Source organism: Cornus florida, unplaced genomic scaffold (assembly GCF_030987335.1).
Source record: "Cornus florida cultivar Cherokee Brave unplaced genomic scaffold, ASM3098733v1 CherokeeBrave_3.0.0_Hap2_Chr01, whole genome shotgun sequence".
In the NCBI taxonomy this organism is placed as follows: domain Eukaryota; kingdom Viridiplantae; phylum Streptophyta; class Magnoliopsida; order Cornales; family Cornaceae; genus Cornus; species Cornus florida.
This window is the reverse complement of record NW_026775571.1, coordinates 77,437,886-77,459,533: the sequence shown is the minus strand read 5'-3', so window position 1 is coordinate 77,459,533 and position 21,648 is coordinate 77,437,886. Positions and strand designations below refer to the sequence as shown.

General features: G+C 32.3%; 2 protein-coding genes across 2 annotated transcripts; both read left to right on the top strand.

Moving 5' to 3' along the window:
• The first annotated feature begins 251 nt into the window (after positions 1–251).
• Positions 252–2,029, top strand: LOC132301976 (endochitinase EP3-like). Its single transcript, XM_059799039.1, has 2 exons — positions 252–721; positions 1,402–2,029. Exons 1-2 carry the CDS (start codon positions 298–300, stop codon positions 1,755–1,757), a joined length of 780 nt encoding a protein of 259 aa, XP_059655022.1. The 5' UTR covers positions 252–297; the 3' UTR covers positions 1,758–2,029.
• A 2,346-nt stretch (positions 2,030–4,375) lies between these two features.
• Positions 4,376–6,727, top strand: LOC132275425 (uncharacterized). The gene is made up of 3 exons (XM_059776914.1): positions 4,376–4,666; positions 6,179–6,286; positions 6,399–6,727. Exons 1-3 carry the CDS (start codon positions 4,376–4,378, stop codon positions 6,702–6,704), a joined length of 705 nt encoding a protein of 234 aa, XP_059632897.1. The 3' UTR covers positions 6,705–6,727.
• The last annotated feature ends 14,921 nt before the right edge of the window (positions 6,728–21,648 follow it).

Here is a 21,648-nt window from a genome sequence, read left to right as displayed (position 1 = left end):
ATAAATAAATATATATATATATATATAATAATAATAATAATAATAATAATAATAATAATTTATGTATATGTGGACAATAGGCATTATTTTCTTGCTCTTTAATGAACAATGGACACACCGACTTAATTACATTTAAGACGAAATAAAATAAAGCATTTAATGCCTCAGTCAGTCTAGCCACTTGTATTCTAGAAAATTGAGTGCTAGCTTCACATGCATGCATTATAAATACCCCTCCCTCACAACCCTATCATTACACCACACATTTCTTTTCTAACAACAGTACTTGTTTTCAACATGGCTATTGCTTTCAATTTAGAAAAGGCCTCACTGATCACAGTCATTCTGGCCGGTATCCTCGCCGGATATCTGCCTGAATCTGTGGTGGGTGACTGCTCATGTGCCTCATATCAGTGTTGTAGTTATCAGGGGGAGTGTGACACTGGCAATGCGTTTTGCGGCTTTGGTTGCCAAGCTGGTCCTTGCTATAAGAATGATATCGTGGTTGCTGATGTTGTGACGGAAGACTTCTTTAATGGCATCGTCAACCAAGCCGGTACAGGAAATTGTCCCGGAGTGTGCTTGTACACCAGAGAAGCATTTCTTGAAGCTGCCGATCTTTATCCTGAATTTGGCACCACTGGTCCTGATAATGCAGCTCGTAAATTTTCTTTGCATGAGATTGCAGCTTTCTTTGCACATGCAACATATGAAACTGATCGTAAGATTTCATTCCCTCTCTCTCTTTAAATTTAAATTTTTAGGTGAATATATAATATATATACACATATATATGTAACACAATAAACTTTAGGTAAGAATTCACACATGCTCTACATGTATCACAAGACAAATTAATCTTCTTGTGTATTAAATTTAGAGTACTACTTCAAGAGAGCTCCCTCATGACCATGAGCTATTCATATTAAATTATTAATTTGAAATTTTACAGATCTCAAAAACTAATTTTAATCCGATAGTAACATATAGAGAGCTCATTATTCTTTCCAGTGATAGTTTATATATGTGTGTGTGTGTGTGTGTGTGTGTGTGTTATTAGTGCACACATTTCTGTGTGTAAGTATACATCAAGTTTTGGACTTTCATGAGTTTATTACACACGTTTACATCTACAAATACCCTTTTTCTTTTCTTCTTCTTCTTCTTCTTTTTTTTTTTTTTTTTTGCATATCATAAAGTAATCAAAAGGTTGTAGTACATTTTGGTATAAGTGACCCCAATTATCGAAAAAAGTTAATAAAAATAAAAAATATATATATATATTTTGGTACAAGTGCTGTCATGGAATGATAGAAATATGTCCTTGTGCGCACGGCACAAAAGTTAATTAGAGAGCTTTGCTATAAATATTACAATAAATAAAATCTTTTGTTTGTGCAGATTTTTGCAATATCTTTGAGGTACCGGTTAGCAACTCTATGGACTACTGCAACACAAACTATATTCAACAGTATCCATTGGCACCCAAGAAGGGTTACTATGATGGGCTAATGAACCCTAACATTGCCTCAAACGTATCTGTCACATTCAAGACGGCCTTAGGGTATTGGATGACGAAGATACACATACCCAATGTCATCGAACTAGGGTTTGGGGAAACAATCAAAATCATCCGTCCGCAAGACTGTACTGGTCATAGCGACCATCCCACTGACGCCGTCATTGCTCTTGATGCGTATTTCAAGGAGTACTGCAAACAATTTGGTGTCGACCCTGACTATGATCTCGATTGCTAAGTCACATATTAAAGTTCTTCTAGCAGTATCTATCTATCTATTTATATCTATATCTATAGATCTATAAGGAAAATAAAGAGTAGTCTGAACTTAATTTGTTTAGGTTCCTATTGATACTTTCCGGTATCTTGGACCTGCTAATATAGTGTTGACTACTTGTATTAATGTTTGATCTATAAGGGATCAAAATAAATAATTTGAATCAATTAAAATGTGGTGGTGTTTGGTTCATCCTTTACCTTTGGCAATAAATGTTTTGCATTTTTACATTATTCAATATCCATAAAAGATATCTTTGGAGATGAAAATTAGAACTAAAACAGAACAGTTAAAACTTAAGAGCTTTGATTCCGAACTAAGCTTCTGGGCTTGTTTTGTTAGACGTACGACCTTTTGTACTAGCTAATTAATTGGGAGTACTAATTAATTAACAGAAACTATATGAAAAAGACTACCACGATATATGCTACTTCCTTGCAAATAGACAAACAATGGACCTAATCAGCCGATTCAGCCCAAATAACATTTTTCATCTGTAAAAAATAGTGACTTTTTGTTTTTTAAGTAACTATCATAGTGCACTTGGGAAGACTTAAACCCTCTACTTTCATACTGAAAGGAGAAAAGAATAGCATTAAGCTATAACAAGTCTCGATTTTCTGGCTTTCTTTACTCTATTATTTGGTTGGATTATTGAATGATTGAGTTGTGGAATAAGTTTTAACTGAACCTAAGATCTAAATTATTTAATCAGTGACCAATTAAGAGCATGTTAGTCAGTTATATGAATTCTCTCTTCTTCTTTTTTTAATTATTATAAGTCATCTCATTTTCATTGCATGATTTCATTCCATATTAATTTTGAGTACCCTCTTTGCCTCGTACTTTTTATGCAAATTAATATTCCTCTTTCCACGGATTCATCAATAGATCTTCTATGCATATATCATTACTATCTAAATTTACTTTCTATAATATTATCACTAAAAAGTACCACATCTACTTTCTCTATCACATTTTGGTTTGTAATACTTATCTTTTTTCTAGTCACTCCTATAATCCACCTTAAGATTTTTATTTCCTTTACATAAATACTTTATACATTCTTTTTAATAATTTATTTTATAAAATTTTTGTTTTAGATTGTATGGTATTCAGCTTATCACAAAAAACACCACTCACTCGCCTCTATTTTGCCCAACAGGGTATGCCAATTCTACTAATTATTAGGGATGAGACTAGCCCGAGTAACTCGATTCCTGCCCAAAAAATTTACGAAAATGGATAAGGTACTTGAGACTATGAGATGGGACTGGTTAAAAATTTAGAGTCTAAATTTATTTTGAACGGGATTTGGACAAAGGTTTTAGTAGCCCAAGATACCCGAAAAATCCAAAGAACCCAAAATATATAACTTTTACATTTAAAATTATATTATTTATAGTATCATCAATAACGGATTAATCATATGAGATCATATTATTGCTATAAGATACATACTATGCATAGATTTGTTGATTTTTGTTACACCTTTGGACAGTTTAGACAGATGAATATAACATTTATTTTCTTTTAATATTTATTTGTTAGTACGATATTAAAATTTGGGATGATCCAAGAAACCCATGAAACTCACGTGATATGTGGGCTTAAATGTGATGGGGTTTTCGAAATTTGGTCTTAGTGTGAGCTAAGGTGTTAGAACCTTAGGTTTGGTGTGGGCGAACTCCTTACCCCGCGCAATCCCACCCCTACTAATTATATCAACATCTATCTCCCCCATACTTCTGTATTAATGATCATCAGTACGTACTAATACTTATAAGCCAACATGCCTCATCTAAATTGATACATAATGATAAAAAAAAATAAATAAAAAAAAAAACACCAAGTTGACCTTTTTACGAAAATTTAGGTAAATATAGAATTTCTTCTTACAAACCCTAATTTTTAGAAGAATAATTTTTCTTGAAAGGTGGGGTTACTTTTTAACTTCAAACTTCTTCGCTTCCCAACTTCCATAACCGTTTATGGGACGGGATCCACTTAGCCTGCCGAAACAACCGACCTGCCTATTAAAACCATTTTTTTTTTTTTTTTTTCATTTATTTTATTCTCTTCTTTTACATTCTCTAAATCATTGTTGAAATTAATGAAAATCCATCCTAACTAATACCAAAATCATTGATGAAATTAATGAAAATCCATACTAACTAATATCACGGGAAGTTTTTGACAGAGGAGAATTATTCAATCAGCTGATTGCGTTGCTCAAGGATCATACAGATTATTGTAAGTTTCGTCCTCTTTGATCTTTTAGAAACTTTGGATTTGAATATAACGTATTTAATGTATATACATGTTGTATAAACAGGGCAATATTTGTGTTGCTGGGATATGTATAATTAGATTTTGTTATATCATGTTGGTGTAAAGTGTAAACAACTCCAATATAAAGGCCTTTGTTATTGTTTTTAATTCTTGAAAAAGATTACTTATTATCAATTTTAATTGCCATTTCTGTTTTTCAAGAATTGATTTGTTTATTTTTTTTCTCAAACAACTTAACAGATCGATTAATAAACATCAATTGAGTGGCTTCCATGACGACAACAACAATGGTGACACAGATAATAGCAGTGATTATGATGATGATAGTGATTAGTGCAGATGCATTGGACAGAAATGGTGTATTTGATCCCTGTTCAGATGCAAAGATTCAGAGATGGGATGGGTTTAGCTTTGGTCTTGCATATTCTTCAAGAGAATCGTTCTTTTTCAATCAGACTCAGCTATCACCTTGTGATCAACGGCTCTCTTTATCTGGTAGTAAAGCTCAACTCGCCGTCTATAGGCCAAAGGTTGATGAGATTACTCTCCTCACCATCGATAGCAGCACCTTCGATCCGGTATGCTATTTAATTTTTTTTTTTTTTTTTTTTTTCAATTTTGTCTTAGTTTGTGCCCAATGTGGTTATAGAATATTTTTTCTAGAGATATAGTATCTTAACAAGATTATACTCTTTAAACCATGCCCCAATTTTTGATTATTATGTTAGCATTTCCCCCTAGCTCGGCACACAAGAAAGAGGTGGCAGCTACATTCTCATGGCGGTTGGAGGCCGTGAGTGCCCATTCTCACTCTGATCTAGCTAGTTATGGTCAGATTGACTTTCTCCTTCCCTTTGTACATTAAAATACTCTCGTGACTTCAAAGATATCTTGAATAAGGTCATTTTTAAGAGAACTTTGTACTTGTGTCCTATGAAATTTACTTTTTTTTATTCAGTTTTGCGGTCAATCTTTCTTTTGGGGGTGTGTGTGTTATTGGTAGCTGATTGTGATGCACACATCAGATCCCACATATATAGTATATTGGTTGACAGATGATATGATGAATTGCAGCATAAACCAATCAATGCACTATTAAAGAAGATTTTGAAAGAAAGTGTGATGTTCCAACATAGAATAGGGCAAGACCAAAATTAACATGAGATGATAGTAAGTAATAAAAAAAGAAAAAAGAAAAAAAGCAAAAAAAAAAAAAAAAAAAAAAAAAAAAAAAAAAAAAAGAGAAAATTTGATTTGATTTTACTGAGGTTATGGCCCAACTTAACTCTCGTTAGTTTCCCTATAGAATGTCTTATTCTTCGTTAGCCCAGGGAATGATTTTTTGCATTCCATCTTTACCTTTGCCTCGTCACCAAATCGTGGGATAAGGGAAAAAAAATAAGAATATCATCTTTAAATATCTTTAAATCCCCAGCAAAAAGATAAAAATAATTTAAATAAAAACAATAATATATCTTTGAAACTGTGTATTCCAGTACCTTTTTTTAATTCTTTCCTCCAAGGCATGGAGAGAGCCAGTTTAGAAGGTGCTTACAGGAGAACCAAATACGTTTTTCCAAGAATGAGTTCTTCAAAACGCGGACTAGTGGACTAATTCTGCTTAGAGTCAGAATAAAAGATGGAGGCACTACTCTAAAATCTTTTCTCATGTAAAATGATAATATTCAACACCCTTTATTATGCAAAGTAAACTCGTGAGCAACACATCGGTTATAAATTTGTTCCGCATTCCAGAGTATTTGTTTCTTAAAGAAGCATAATTCTTGAAGAAATTTGGCTGCTGAGCTTTTTTAATTAGCTTTTCTGACACCATGATATAATTAGCCTTTCTGACACCATGATATGTAGTATATAAAAGGCATAGAAGTGAATGCACGGTTCTCTGACTTTTTACAGTAACAAATGTGGTAGTGGTCATAACATCTATCGTTTTTGTTGTTCTTGATTTTGGGGAACAATTTCCATTCACCGTAGCAACACACACTTTATGTTTGATTGGCAGTAACACAATTTGAATAAATTGAAATGAATGATTCAGTTTCGTGACCTCTGTCAATTTCCAATTTCAGAATTTGTCTGGAGGGTATATGGTTGCATTTGCTGGACGGCAATATGCAGCAAGATCACTGCCAGTGTTAGTTGCTGATAATAGTAACACCATAACAAGTTTCACTCTTGTAATACCACTGAGCTTGGGCTTCTTTAACTTTCTTCAGAAAACCAACAAAGAAAATTTTCTGTTACACTACATATCATTGACCTTGTAATTTTTTTTATTTTTTCTGACAGGTCCTTGAATTCCAAAAGGGTACTCTACAAAACTTGTATTGGAAGAAATTTGGGTGCAAAAAGTGCTCTGGGGAGCCCTTTATATGTTTGAACAACCAAGATTGTGCAATACGAACCTCGAAGTGTAAGAGCAGTGGTGGATCTGTTGACTGCAGCTTTAGCATACAGCTCGCTTTCTCAGGTACAGACAAGAACCACAATGTGCTGAATTCATGGTATGAGGTGGAAAAACTTCGGCAATACTCCCTCTATGCCCTGTTTTCTGAATTTCGTGATTCTCTCCCTGGCTTTAAAAATCTTTTCTAAGCCTGTATAATAGCTCTATTAAAATGGACTGTGGCTGTTAAAGAAGCTCTCGTATTACTTAACACTTTATTTAATTAGGCCAGTGTGTATTTCCTGTGCAATGCAACATAGCGCACTTTATCACACAAGAAAATAATGTGATTCTCTTCATGTGTGGTAGTGACGAATACTATTAAATGACAGTTATGTGCTTTTAGGATCAAAGTTCCGATTCCTCTGCTTTTATATATTTGATAAAATTGGAACGGTTTAGCATATTTGTTTTCACCACAGAAGTGTACTAACACAATTGATTCAAATGCTTCTGGGAATGTTGGCCTCTAAGGAGGTCCTTTATATGCTAAATGGACTTCGATTTAAGACCAAATATGATTATTGGAAATCTCATGTTGGCCAGTAGTTCAATATTGAAGCATTTTGATAGGTCTTCTGGTTCAAAAACTGCAAGCACCTGTTTCTCTGTGTCCAATGCTGAAAGCACCTGTTTCTCTGTGTCCAATGCTGAAAGCATATGTTTCTCTCCCTCTACATATATGTATATATTTGTGCGCACGAGAGCATATATGCAACTGTGTGCACGTCTGTCTCTGCATGCTTGCTCATCCTCCCAAAATGTTGTCACTTGCAAACATGTTCATTTACGATTTTTTTTTTTTGTTCCATTCTCAATTTTGGACCACATGCATGGTGAAGGAATCAGGAGACTTCAAGAAATACAACTGGTCATGATCCTGTGCAAGTGTGGTATTTTTTCACACCAACATGTTCATGCTTAGTATGTTTGAAAACTTACTAATTTCTCCTTTTGACAAGGTGACTCACTTAGGGCCCGTTTACTAACGCTTTCACTTTTTTATTTTTACTTTCTTCAAAAGTAAAATTATACTTTTCATTCCTAAAAATGAAATATAAAGTAAAATTATGTTTATTAACTTTTTATGCTTTTTAATATTTTCAAAGTAAAAAATTAGAAACTAAGTTTAATAATTATAATTTTGATTTTGCTTTCTATATATATATATATATATATATATCAGTCTCTGTCATCGCCCCACTCATCACAGACCCACCTCACCCCAACCACATCTCAGTCTCTCTCATCACCCTCCACTTCCGTCTCTCTCTCTCACTTCACCCCACCCCACAAGACACCAAAACTTGGTTCTGTCTCTCTCACCTCCCCTTAATTTTAATTTTGCTTTCCCTGCTATCTCTCTCTCATTTTATTTTATTTTTTCCCGGATCTCTGCAACTTCCGGCAAGTTCTGCAGATTCCGGCGAGCCCTCCGATCACCACTTCCGGCCACGGTTTAACTGGAATTCTCTGGAGTTTATCCCAAAGTCTCTCTCTCTCTCATTTTATTTTATTTTATTTTATTTTTTTTCCGGATCTCTGCAACTTCCGGCGAGTTTCTGCAGATTTCGGCGAGCCCTTCGATCACCACTTCCGGCCACGGTTTAGCTGGAATTCTCTAGAGTTCATCCCAAAGTCTCTCAATCTCATTTTATTTTATTTATTTATTTTTTTTTTCCGCATCTCTGCAACTTTCGGCAAGTTTCTGCAAATTCCAGCGAGCCCTCCGATCACCACTTCCGGCCACGGTTTTGCTGGAATTCTCTGGAGTTCATCCCAAAGTCTCTCTCTTCATTCCATTTATTAGGGTTTCAAGATCTGACCTCACAAAACTTATGAGAGAGGAGAGAAATGGTTGTGACAGTGGCTATGGTGGGGAGGCCATGGTCGGGGACGCAGCGTGGACCGATTGGTGATAATAATTTTGGAGTTTTTTGTTTTTTTTTTTTTTTTTTTTTTTTTTTTTTACGCTACAGTAGAGAAAACACTTCTTGTGAGTAGTGTAGAAGGTAGGGAAAGTAACAAATCCCCACTTTCTCTTTCTTTCATTAAATTTGAAAGTACTTTCTAACAAATAAAAAGTAAAATTATATTACTAAACATAATTTTCACTTTTACTTCATAATTTTAGAAATTGGTAGTAGAAATCGAAAAGTAAAAGTGTTACTAAACAGGCCCTTATTAACTCAATTTATTCATAAGTTAAATATATTGGTTATTATTTTTTCCCAAAAATACGCCTATTTGCTAATGGGAATTTGAACTTTCACCTCACTTTTGTGAGGTTGGAGATATACCAGCAAATTACAAGTTACAACATATTAGTGGAGCTATTGACGGTAGTGTACATTTGGCATTGTCAAACAGTATAGACCATTTTTTTTTTTTTTTTTTTTCCCATAAATAAAATAGATCGAAATAGAATGTAGGAAAAATAGAGAGACACGAGGGCTAAGGAGTACTATACATGGCGTTTGTCTGGCATGCGCAGAATTGGGTTCTAGAGTTGCGTAGTCTTCTAAATATCTAGATATTTTAGAAGAGTTTTCTAGATAGTAGAGTTTAAGTCATGCATATAAACTCTATATAAAGAGTGATTTGTAACCAAATGAATGTACAGCAAGTAGAGGGTGTGAGTGCTACACTCAAGTAACAAGGCAAAAACTCTGTATCCCAATACTAGAAATAGAAACAGCAATATCCTATCATACGAAATGGAAACTGAAGTGTCAAAAGTTTAGTTTTAATACAAATATTCATCGGGGCTTAATTTCAATATATTAACAGTAGCCAAACTTATTAGGTTCATTGATGTTATGTAAACAATTAATAAAAATTATGAATGGCTGAGAATATTTTTATAAAGATTCTTTTAATTTTTTTTTTTTTATTTTTAGAAAAAAAATTTAAAGTATTTTTGTTTTCTCATTAAAATTCTCACGTCTGCATGAATGTGAAACTTTTTAAATTTGACCACTGAATCTTCAATATTAATTATTTGCTAGAGTTACAACTTACAAGAGCCCTTCTCAATAATTTAAGCAGCACGGTATTGGTAAGGAATTTTGAGTTGCCATAAATTTCAATATTTAATTAAATATTAATAGCCCATCCACCCATGGAAGAAATTGTCCCACTTTGTTTATGGAATTCAAGATTTCACTATTATTATTATCATTATTTTTTTTTTGGATGGTAGAGTAAACTTACACATTTATGCCTCTACTTGTGATGTTTCTACATTTTTATTTTTCCAATAATTCATGGAGACAAGGGTATTTTTGTCTTTTCGCATGTTTGTGTTCGGGATTGTGGTTGGGTCCATTTGCATTGTGCATTTTTAATTATGGGGATTAAATAGTATTTGCGTGTCGTTCACTTGTGTGTGTGTGGTATAAGAATTGAAGTAAAAGAAAAAGGGAAAAGAAAAGAAAATCTGGTGGGACCCACCACTCACACTTAAAATGGTCTTGAGACCACACTTCTTGCTCCACACATTCTCTCTCTCCCGTAGCTTCTCTCTCTCTCTCGTTTTCCTTTTCTTTTTCTTTCCACTTGAAAGGCAATCTTTGAGCTTTGATTATTCTCTCAATTCTTGGCGGATTAAGGTGCCATTTGAGGCAAAACGAAGCCCACTACGAGCTCTACGCACTCATACCAACAATTTCAGTTTTAAGCCTTCCTTTGGAGTTGGAAATTGAGACCCATCTTTAGGGTTTTGGTGCAAACTTGAGGTAGGGGCCCTTAATCCACTTCCTTCTTGTTCCATTGTGAGTTATATCTCCTTTGTGTGATAAACATGCTTAATTTGAGAGTTAATTGTTTCAATATTGTGTAATTGATGTCTAGAGAAATTCATGATTTTGATTATGATTTGTTCTATGTGAAAAGCATGTTGTGGTGATAGTTTTGTTGTATTTAATGTGTTGATGACTCAATTGATGATGTTGAATATGATATATGCTTAGTTGTGAAGTAATTATAAAATGTAAAACTTCTACATGCCATAATATTGTAAGCTTGAGACACATATACATGTACACGCCATTGGGTTGCATGAAATAGGATAAATCAGTTTTTGAATTGAAAACGGAAATTTTGGGAGAAAAGTTTTTGTGAAATGGTTTTGATAAACTCGGTCGCTGCGGGGTTACCAACGGGTCGGAGGTTAATATAGCCTAGAGGAGATTAGGGAGTCGCCCTAGCGTGGTTGAGCTAGTTGGGCCCCATAATGACGCCGCGGGGTTACCAAGGGTCAAGGACACTAGCCAATCCTCCTCTCGTGTCGCGGCGGGGTTACCAAAGGGCGTGCTGTATTAACAGTTGGAAAGTATGGTTTTGATAAATGAAAAATGGGGAGTGACATATCATGCATTGCATCTCATTGCATTGCATTGTTTACACTTGGAATTGACATTGAAGTTGTTTTAACCCTACATTGCATGATCTCCATTTCCCATTGGCCTATGCTTTGATTGGATTCACAAGGACACAAGATGTATGTCTTAAGTGTCACCTACTGAGCATATAGCTCACCCTTCTATATATTATTTTTTTTTCAGGTCTTGGAAAAGAATCGACAGATGCTAATCCACCTCAAAATGAAAGTTGTTAGAAGATAATTTTTGCTATCTTGTATTTAGCTATTTCACGTGTAATTATAGTTTTGGGAATGTAATTAAGTTTGTGAATGATCCTTGAGAAAATGTAATTAAGTATTACTCACTCAAAATCAGTTTTGTGTATTCTAAGTAACCTGTGGTAGTTCATGTTGTTGATGGTTATTGTATTTTTATTTAATGTTAAAATGTAATTATTATTATTTTTTTTGTACACTAAATCCTCTAGTGTATTTTAGTGACGTATGGTAAATTACGTTAATAACGTGGTTGTTGTACTAGAATTTATTGTTGAAATGTATTAATTTTGCACGTAAGTGTTGTGACATGGGTGGTTGATCGATCAAAAGTTGGAATACAGAGTCACACAGGACAGTGGAAAGTGGGAGTGAAGATTTTCTTGAACCGGTCGACGTATAACCCAAACCGGTCGACCGGTATCTTCACAGTGTGTTCAAACCAGTCAACCGGTATCCTAAACCAGTCGATCGATATCATGGCAGTGGGTTTTTCCACTGTTCATATCCCAAACCAGTCGACGTATAAGGAATATACGTCGACCGGTTCTGCCTTTTCATGTAATTACCAATTTAAGTTCTTAAAATTACACTTTGGCATCAATTGAAGTTGAAATTAATTATTTTATGACCCAATTAAATACCATAATTATATTTTTGCCCCAAAAGGACTATTTTATCCCGGATCTCATTTTAATTATTGTGTAATGCACGTAAATGACTATGACGTCCTTTAGGTCTTAATTTATTGAAATGTGAAAAATTACCATCTTGCCCTTTTTGGAACTCAACATTTTAATTTAACATGAAATTACCGTTTCACCCTTGGGTGTTTTTGAGGTGGGTTAGGACCCGTTTAATGATCCGGATCCATGAGGAGCTGGGTCGTTACACTACTAATGCTCTAATATGGGCCTGGTACCACCGAGCCATTTGGTCCTTTGATATTGGGGTCTTAAATAGATGTTAGGCTTGTCTCTACACTAAAATTTCTAAGTACAAATGTTTGATAATTGAATACATATATATATATATATATATGATTAAAGCTGATATTTTAGTAAGATAAAATTGAAAAGGGTTAAAGAATTGAAGTTAAATAACTTTTAGAGCAGTATTAACAAAATAGAATATTTAGTTTGATTGGTCCATCTCATAGAGTTTTAGATTATGCATGGAGCTTTAATACGGATCTCCATTAGACTACATGCCTATGCACCAAATTTACGTCATTTGGACCGCAAGACTCTTCCAAAGAAGAGGGGATCCACTTCCCGTAAAATTTTGTCTTATGAAATTATAATGTATGTAGGCCATACATGTGACAATTTTTTATTTTTTTTGGTGTTTTATGAAGTTAGTTTCTTGTAAGAAATACAATGTATGTAGACCCTACACAACATGAAGTTATTTTAGTAAGGGCGCAAATCTTCTGACATGAGATTTCCATACGGTCCTGCATTGTGTTGTAAGTGGTCTATATTTAACCACATGCTTCTTCATTTAAAAAATACTTATATCGTGTTTGATAATTACACCACTATTTATAAGTAACATCACAGGAGTCTAAAAAATAACGCTACCATTTATAAGAGGGTAACATCACTACTTAAAATAAAAGTTATTGACTGCCAAATATCTCATAAAGTGAAAACTATATTCATCCTCAAAATAATGTATGCACATAATGCAAACTAAGTAATGTCACATATAAACGTAACTCAATTCAACATATCATTTATGTTATTATTTGAAATTAAAGTATTTTAAAAATACATTAAATGTTAATTTAAAGAATTTAAACCAATTAAAGTCACTTGAATTAACTTTAGACAACAAACAAAGCATTTGATATTTCCAAAAAAATGAATAGAACCACATCCTTTTTTCTTTTTCTTTTTTTTTCTTTCAAATATTAAAAAAGCATACACTTAGGTATAAATTATTTAACATATCTTTAAAAAAAATTTGGCAAAGTTTACTATTAATTTTCACACCCACCGCCTTCACCATCAAAAGAAAAAATTTGGCAAAATTTAATATTAATTGTCACACTCACTGCTTTCACCGTCAAAAAAGGTATTCACATAGTACTGAAAAACTAATAGTCACACATAAATCTAACTCAATTCAACATATTATTTATATATTTTTTAAGTTAAATTTTATAATAAAAAATAGAACATTCAAAAAAATAGTCATATGTTAATTTAAATAGGATTTTGAAGGGAATTATGAGGTATTTGGCAGTCAATAACCTTTATTTTTTAAGTGATGATGTTGCCTTTTTATAAATGATGATGTTATTTTTTAAATTCCTATAATGTTACTTATAAATAGTGATAAAATATTACTTATAAATAGTTATATAATTGTCAAAGATCTCATGAGCTATTAAATGAAGAAGTACGTAATCAAATATAGACCACTTAAGAGCTTATTGCAGGACCGCCCATTTCAAAGGATTTGCACCCATTTTAGTAGTGCCAATTGGGCGGTGGTACTGCTGGAGACATGCTAAATTAGAAATGAAGAAGCGATAGCATGAGTTTTATCACCAATTGTTTTAGGTGTTGCTTGATAAAATTAAAAATTAATTACTTAAAATTTTAAGAACTGAAATTTTTAAGTGATAATTAAAAAATAAATTGCTTTTAACTTTTGTTTAAATTTTTAACTTTCAGCATTTATTGATAAGTGACAACATTTTGTTTGATTGCAATTCCTAAAATTACAAAAGACCAAAGTCAAAAATATAAGAGTAAATATATTTTTCATATTTCCAATTGGGTTTTCTTCAGAAATATGATTTTTGTCAGTATTAATTAATTAATATATATATATATATATATATATATATATATATATATATATAACATTAATATTATACCTATATACACCTAATAAAAATGAATGTGTAATTATCTTATTGGTTCACTACTGTATGTTTTATTTGGTACAAGGTCAATTTAATCAACAACATATTTAGTTTTAATAAAATAACTTTTATAATTTTTCAGTATTTTATAAAAACAGATGTAAAGTTCAGAAGAATAAATTCATCTTTTGATATAAAGTTTTCAAGAAAGTTCAATTTTTATAATTTTTCAAACATATGCCTCGATAATATAGTGGATTAGCGTTTTCGGTGAACTTTGGAGTGTCAAGCTTCAACTTTTTACATCTACTAATTTAAAATTCTAACCCTTCCTAGCTTGTAAATAATAATAATAATTTTTCAGAATTTTATATGGATGTAAAGAGGGAGAGCTTTCATATAATTAATATAGCATTCATAGTGTTTATGTAAATTTAATTAAATATAGTAAATAGTATGTAATGTTTATAAAAAATAAAAATAGCTTACTCTCCTAGTTGTAATATTAAAACGTGTTTTCCACATGATAAATCCTAGTTCTCAAAGACACAGGTAAGGTGGATGTTTTGCATATGTATAACATGTTTTTGTCTTCAGTGTTTTTAAAAATTGTTTTAAAAAAATTGAAATCAAACTAGCCTCTAATTCCTGGTATAATATACGCAAACCCATTAATGTTTTAGGATTGAGGGTCAAGTTTGACTAGGACGTGACGCGTAACTGTTTTCTTATAACTATTAAACTATATACTAGATCTGAAAAAGAAAAGAAAAAATTATTTAACTATACTGATATGTAATTATAACTATTAAGCTACTCAACTACAGTATAATTAATTATTTCTATCATTCTCTCTCTTATCTCCCTCTTTGTTTTTTTGTTTTCGTTTTTGTTTTTATTTCTATTTCCTATTTCTATAATTAATTGTTCTTTAGACAATGATGTAAGACCTCACATGAACTTAGTTCTAATTCTTTCTATTAAATACCTATCTGTTTGATCGGGTGGCAATACAATATGTTAAACTGAAAGCACAGTTTCATGTAAAAAATTCTTTACAATAAGTGATTAAAAGTTAATTCAGTGCACGAAGTTATTGTTGAGTTTGGATAGAATTAAATTTATGTAACCTTAGAAAGATTGTTTGTGATTCAAATCATTCAAGTTCTGTGACGATGTGTTAGTATTATAACTTTTTTTTTGAAAATAAAGATACCCTTTAAAATAATAGAGTGAAAATGTTTGATGATAGACTTGATTTTAACTTATTGAGGACCGCCAATCCTTCTGAGCATTAACAAAAAATTTCATACTCGTTTTTCTTTCCAAATTGGTGGGTCCATGCTAAGGATTGGTTTGATCATACATTACAATACTAAAATAGTATGTTTGTCACTAAAATATTGAATGCTTGGGTGGAAGTCTTTTGGATAACTTCAAATTTTTTTTTTTATTATTATTATTTTTCATCTCGTTTCTCTTTTAGAGCACGTATATCAATCTCATAATATATATACCATTTAAGTTAGGAGTACGGTTCAAAAGGGAGACATTAAAGACTTACCTCTCGAATCCCTTCTAACGTCGCTATGCTCCTGAGGACTATGGATAACTTCATTTGTTGGAGTGATATCCAGGGGCGGAGCCACGATTTTATTTCGGGGGGCACAAATCACAATGCACGTATTGAGAAAAAAAAATTTAAAAGGCAAAAGAAAAAAAATAGCTATAAAATAATATGCTAAATAAGTAATGTAAAAAATTATATTTGACAAATATAATAATCAAAATATTAATTAATAATATTTTAATTAAATACAATCACAAATGTCATCAATAAAAAGAAAGAAGATGAAAAAATGGTACAATACATAATTATACATAAGTGAAAAAAGAAAATATTTGAAGAGGGAAACAAAAATTAGGAAAAGAAATATATTTGGTGTACCATTTTTTTTTTTTTTTTTTAAAAGGAAATTAGAGTAATTTGAAAATTTTAGGATGGGCATTATTTAAAATTATCATATAAATATATGTATAAAGCAAAAATATATACTTATATATAGTAAGTTGGAGCAAGGGTATAGACACGTGTCCATTCTAGTCCTTAATTGAGTCCGTCCTACTGATATAGTCTGATTATATTGATGTCCAAATTAGATTTTATTATAAAAATGACACTTTTAATTGTCTTTCCAATGTTTTGTTGGAAACAAACCCAAGTGAAAAATGACAAAAAAAACTTGTGAAAAACGTGTGGCTCTGAGTTGTTGACAAAATGGAGGTGTAGGACGGTAGGTGGGACAAAATTTCGTAAAGTAGGGTGGAATTACGAGAAAGCTACTAAGGAATGCTTTTGTTATGTTATTCTTCTATAATGCGTACAAATATCAAACTACTATGACAATTACATGGAGTGATTTAAAAATTTTGTGGTGGGATCACAATGATGAATGGACCTTTTGCCAAATGAAAATGATTTAAAATGTGTTTGCTTTAATATGGCTACGAAACATCTTATGGCCAAAATATTAAATTAAAATGAAGACCATCAAATGAACGGAGTGACAAATAAAATATTATAAATACTTCCTCACTTTCAAAAGTCGGATTTAATTTTCCACAAGAGCATTTTGATGTGCGAAAAAAACAAAAAAAAAATAATAATAATAATGTTGTAAATAATAGGAATAGGCTTAGCCTATTTCAATTGGTTGCATGATTAAACCATATAAGAAGTCGGAAATGTCTTATGTGTCCTTAATAAAAACAAATTATCTGAAACAGTCTAACAATTTCGACTGATTCATCGAAATAATTGGCCGCTGTTATGACTGTTTCTGTATGCCCCACCTATTTGGGCTTGTTTGGCTGGATTATTACATTTAATCTTGTATTCGCTTCCGTCTAATCTCTAAACTTGTGTATAGCTTTTTTATCAAAGAGTAATGATTTATAGATCAAATTCGACGATTATGGAATCCCATTTATGTGATGGGATTTAGTATCTCACCACATGAGGTGAATATGATTATTAAATGATTGAACAACCGGATGATGTTTAGTTGGTTTTCATCTTCTGCTTTGAATGGATAAAAGATAACACTCGACCACATGCTCACATGATTGTTTTTTTTTTTTTTTTTAATTTTTTTTATATATATATTTTTATGTCAAAGTTATTATAGTATACAACCTCTTGAGATTTATCAAACTTACATATTTTGTTTCTTTATTGAAAAGTAACACATCTCATCTCTCTCTAACTATCAGGGACCTTATGGTATAGTGGTAAGGAAAAAATTAAAATCGGTGTCTTTCTATTTTAATCAACTTTATTTAATTTAACAATTAATCAATTAATCACATACAAGATAAAAGTAAAGTAAAACAAATAAAGTTTGAGAGATGACACTAGGATTTTAGTGAGGAAGCGTCAATTGGTAGAATAGACCAATTATTGTGGGAAAAATATCATGTACTGTGCAGTCTAAAGTAAACCGATCCGTCATTATATTTGAAACAAAGTACAATGAACTTTGATTCAGGCTCACACCCTATCGTTCTACTAAACACCAATCGCTGACAATCTTCTGGCTTTGCTACGTCTCGTCCAACATCTCTTGACTTTAGGCTTACTCTGGATCTTTGTAGAAGGATTACTGGTACATCAAATAACACTCCTCAAATACTTTAACCCTTTCAAAGTGTGATCGTTTCACCCATATTCTTCAAGATCTGAATTTGATGTAGAAGAAGTAAATCTACTTTCTCTGATCGTTGTAGATATAATATTTAATGAACTTTGAACACGGCCAGGAATTGAACAACACCTTAAAATCACTCTTGTGTTTTTGTGTGTGTTCTAGAAATAAAGACAGAAAAATCAAATTTGATTTTCTACAAAATATCTCTCAGATAGGCTTTTTAAGAATCAGAAGATGTAATGCAAAAGCCGTATCAACCTAGATGCAAATCAAGGTTTATATAGAATTTTCAAAGACCTAGATATGCATAGGAAAAGGTAAATTTCGTGTATAGGATTTTTAGAAAGAATTCTATATCAAATAAGAAGTATAATCAGATCAAGAAGCAAGGTTACCTAAAACTGCCGAAGACCTTGAACCGGTTCAAGATAGACAGTTAAAAATCGAAGAATCCTTTTGATTCTTGAACCAGTTCAAGATGGTCAATCTTGAACTCGTTTTCATATGATATTATGTGTCTCGATTTCATCATTTTTTTTTCTTTCTTTCTGTGCGCGACATCATCCGTTTTTCAACTTCAAAATAGGTGTTTTTCTATATACTAAGGGCATGAAGATTTTCTTGACTAGCTTTTTGTTAAACGTTTTTCTATAAGCGAGTCACACTTCGTCTTGGCGAATTCATCCGGTAGTTGGAACTTGACTCTTTGGTTGATAAGATAGGGTCAGATTTCAGGTTAGCATCCATTTATTCAAATTCAACCTGCATTAATGGCCTGACACTTAGAATTTTATTTTATTTTATTTTATTTTTTTGATTTAGGAAGTTTGAAAAATATACCCAGAATGAAAAGTGTCATAACCTTCTAACTCAACTTCCTACAGTGTTGTTCATACTTTTTTAGTAGATCATAGTTTATCAACCTTGAACAACTTTTCAATTCTGCAACCAATCTCGATCTTGAATTTTAAACTTGAAATTACAACTCGATCGGACCTGTTTTGACACCAAAATTAGCCAATTACAAAAATTATATCTCACAATCTCTCCCTTTGGCATTTCATGACAAAACCCTAAAAACAAATATAACCTACCTAAGTAGAAAAACAATAGATTACAATTTGTCAAGGATACATAATTCTTTTTATTCTCTGTTCTATTCTCTTCTGGATAAAAATTTACCTGATTTCCTACACAAGTATCAAGCAAAACTACCAGTGAAAGTTTAATAAAAATAGTTTATAAAAACTCCACTAACTCCCCCTTAATAGATTATCCATTTTTCTCCACATTTTTGGAACAAATTGACAAAGCTATCAATTTTAGAGCGGAGAAAAGGGATGAGAAACAATTAATTTAGTTAAACATATTATTAATCCAAAAATAATGATATCAAAAAAATATAATGACAATGTACACTGAACAAATGAATGAATGCATGATTAGATAACAAAATAAATCAAGCATCTGCATCTCCCAAAAAAAATAGTGGTTGGAAGATCATTATAAATCACCACCATTATCACCATCATCAGACTCCTCATCATCATCCTCAGCAAATAAAGTCAGATCTGGAGGAGCAGGTCTATAAACATCCTTAGTAGAACCACCAGCTTGCTGACCTCTAAGCAGTCTCACCTCAGCCTTGAGATCTTGAATCTCATCTTGCATAGCCTTCTGATTGTGAAGCAGTAAAGAATACATCAGATTCACATCATCTCTAGAAAAATTTCCTTTAGAAGGAAATAACTGTGTAATATTAATCTTTGGAATCTGTGATGATGTCTCATCTGATCCTCTCTGTGCTTTCTTAGCATTCTCTTTAGCTTTCTTGGATTTGTTTAGAGCACGGAGATTCAGCTCAGTCATGATATTCTGATGATAAGCCCTGGGAGGAATGAGAATTTATGCTTCATATAGAAACTCATAATGACCATGGGAACAGAGATGAATAGCGATCGACGAGAACTCTTCTTGTAGTAAACCATCATCAATTACACAATGGAAGGTGCAAGTTGAATTTCATAAAATACAAAACTTGTGCTCGCTCTTGAGTAATTTCATCTTTCTTCCCAAAATATCCAAGATTAGCCATAGCGAAGGAGTTGAAAAATGCCGCTTCATCTGTGAGGTGACGTGCAGGTATGTAATGATCATACCTTGGAAATCTAGGAACACAAAGTATGTTTGAAATTTCTGGTTATTCAAAACTTGAACCTTCCAATGGCAGAACACGTCCTGTGGTTGTATCTTTGTCTGGGAGTTCAAAGATGGCTTGTATCTCTTATTCATCAATTACATAGTCTGTCCCCAAAAATAGACACAACAAAATATGTTTCAAAAACTTCTCGGATATTAGAATAGAAATAGTGAACAATATCCAGAGAAAAACCACATTTCATTTTTGTGAAGAACATCCATTTATTTGACTCAATGTAGTCCACTAGCTTCTTCCCAGCATCTCTTAACTTGTTTAGCTTTACATTCCTTATAGTTTTGATGGAACCATCTTTGTAGACGTCATTATAAGCTTTCCATGCATGGGCATCATAGAAGTAATCTTCTGTAAACTTAATCTTCCTAGTAACAGAAACAGATGGATACCTAGCTGGTATCTCATGAGAAGGTAAGCTCGAGTCCATGGGAGCATTTGAACTTTCTTGGGGTTCACGGATGACTACCGGTTCTAGCTTGATTTGGAGCCTTTGGTGATGTAATACGTTTACCCTTAGCTTCCTTGGACAATCTTAGAGCCATTTGGTCTTCGGAATATTTTGGTTTGAAGCTTCTAAGTTCTTTCGGGAATTTTGTCGAACACTTGGTGTGCAACCCTAAAAGTGTTCTTGAGAAAACTTGATTTTGATCTTCTAAGCACCCAAAAATCAACAACAATGCACTCAATAATCCTAACACTTTTACAAATTCATTCCCAAAGTCTTCAATAATACACAACAAGTTTTTCACCAAAACTTAACCACTCCTCTAAGGTCTTTCAATCCCAAACTTCAAATTTCAAACCCAACACAATTTTCTTATATCAATTCTTCAATGATGTCATGAATTACAATATTGCAATTAGGAATGAAGAATATGATGATATTAAAATATAGGATGATATAACTATATGTATGGAAGAGAGGGGTGAGGAGAACAAAACTATGGCCTTGTGGTGTGCACAAAATGTCCGAAAAATGAGCAAATGGTATGACTTATGTGCCAATGTGGAACCAGTTCAAGTCTGGCAGTCCAATTTTAAGAAATAAAGCACTTCTTGAGCCGGTTCAGAAATCTTGGAACCGGTTCTAATTCTCCAAACTTGAATCCACAGACTAGGAATTTTCAAAAAAATTTACAAAATGTCCCATATATCCAATGACCAAAAAAAACTCAAATAAAAAAATCTTTTTGGATTTTAAAATTATTCAATTTTTTATTATTTTATTTTTTTTCAAAAAAACTAAGACCTTTAATCATTTAAATTCCAATTTAACACATGATCCAAATTTTTCAAGAGAATTTGAAGAATATTTCTGAATGCAAATGCATGGCTCCACAGAATTTTCAATATATTTCAAATCTCAAAAAACAATCACAACATGAAATTCAACTTGCAAATTTTATAGAAAAATTTAGAAATTCATCTAGCAAGTTCTTGTGTGTGTGTGACATCCATTCTCATCAATTTTTAATCAAATTTCATTAAATTATTGTCTAAATCATATGGATCGAAAAGTATCGAGATAAGATTATTTTGAGCAAATTTTCTAAGTATGGTGGCTTTCACTCTAAAGAGTAGACAGCGATTCCCCAGTTCAATTTGTCTCCACCTTTCTTTTTACTCAAATAACTCTACTTCAAAGTCTAATGGG

Coding starts and splice junctions, on each gene's coding strand:
- LOC132301976 (XM_059799039.1), top strand. CDS start 298: ATGGCTATTGCTTTCAATTTAGAAAAGGCCTCACTGATCACAGTCATT. Junction 722..1,401: donor TGCAACATATGAAACTGATC/GTAAGATTTCAT, acceptor TTGTTTGTGCAG/ATTTTTGCAATATCTTTGAG.
- LOC132275425 (XM_059776914.1), top strand. CDS start 4,376: ATGGTGACACAGATAATAGCAGTGATTATGATGATGATAGTGATTAGT. Junction 4,667..6,178: donor ATAGCAGCACCTTCGATCCG/GTATGCTATTTA, acceptor TTCCAATTTCAG/AATTTGTCTGGAGGGTATAT. Junction 6,287..6,398: donor CCATAACAAGTTTCACTCTT/GTAATACCACTG, acceptor TTTTTCTGACAG/GTCCTTGAATTCCAAAAGGG.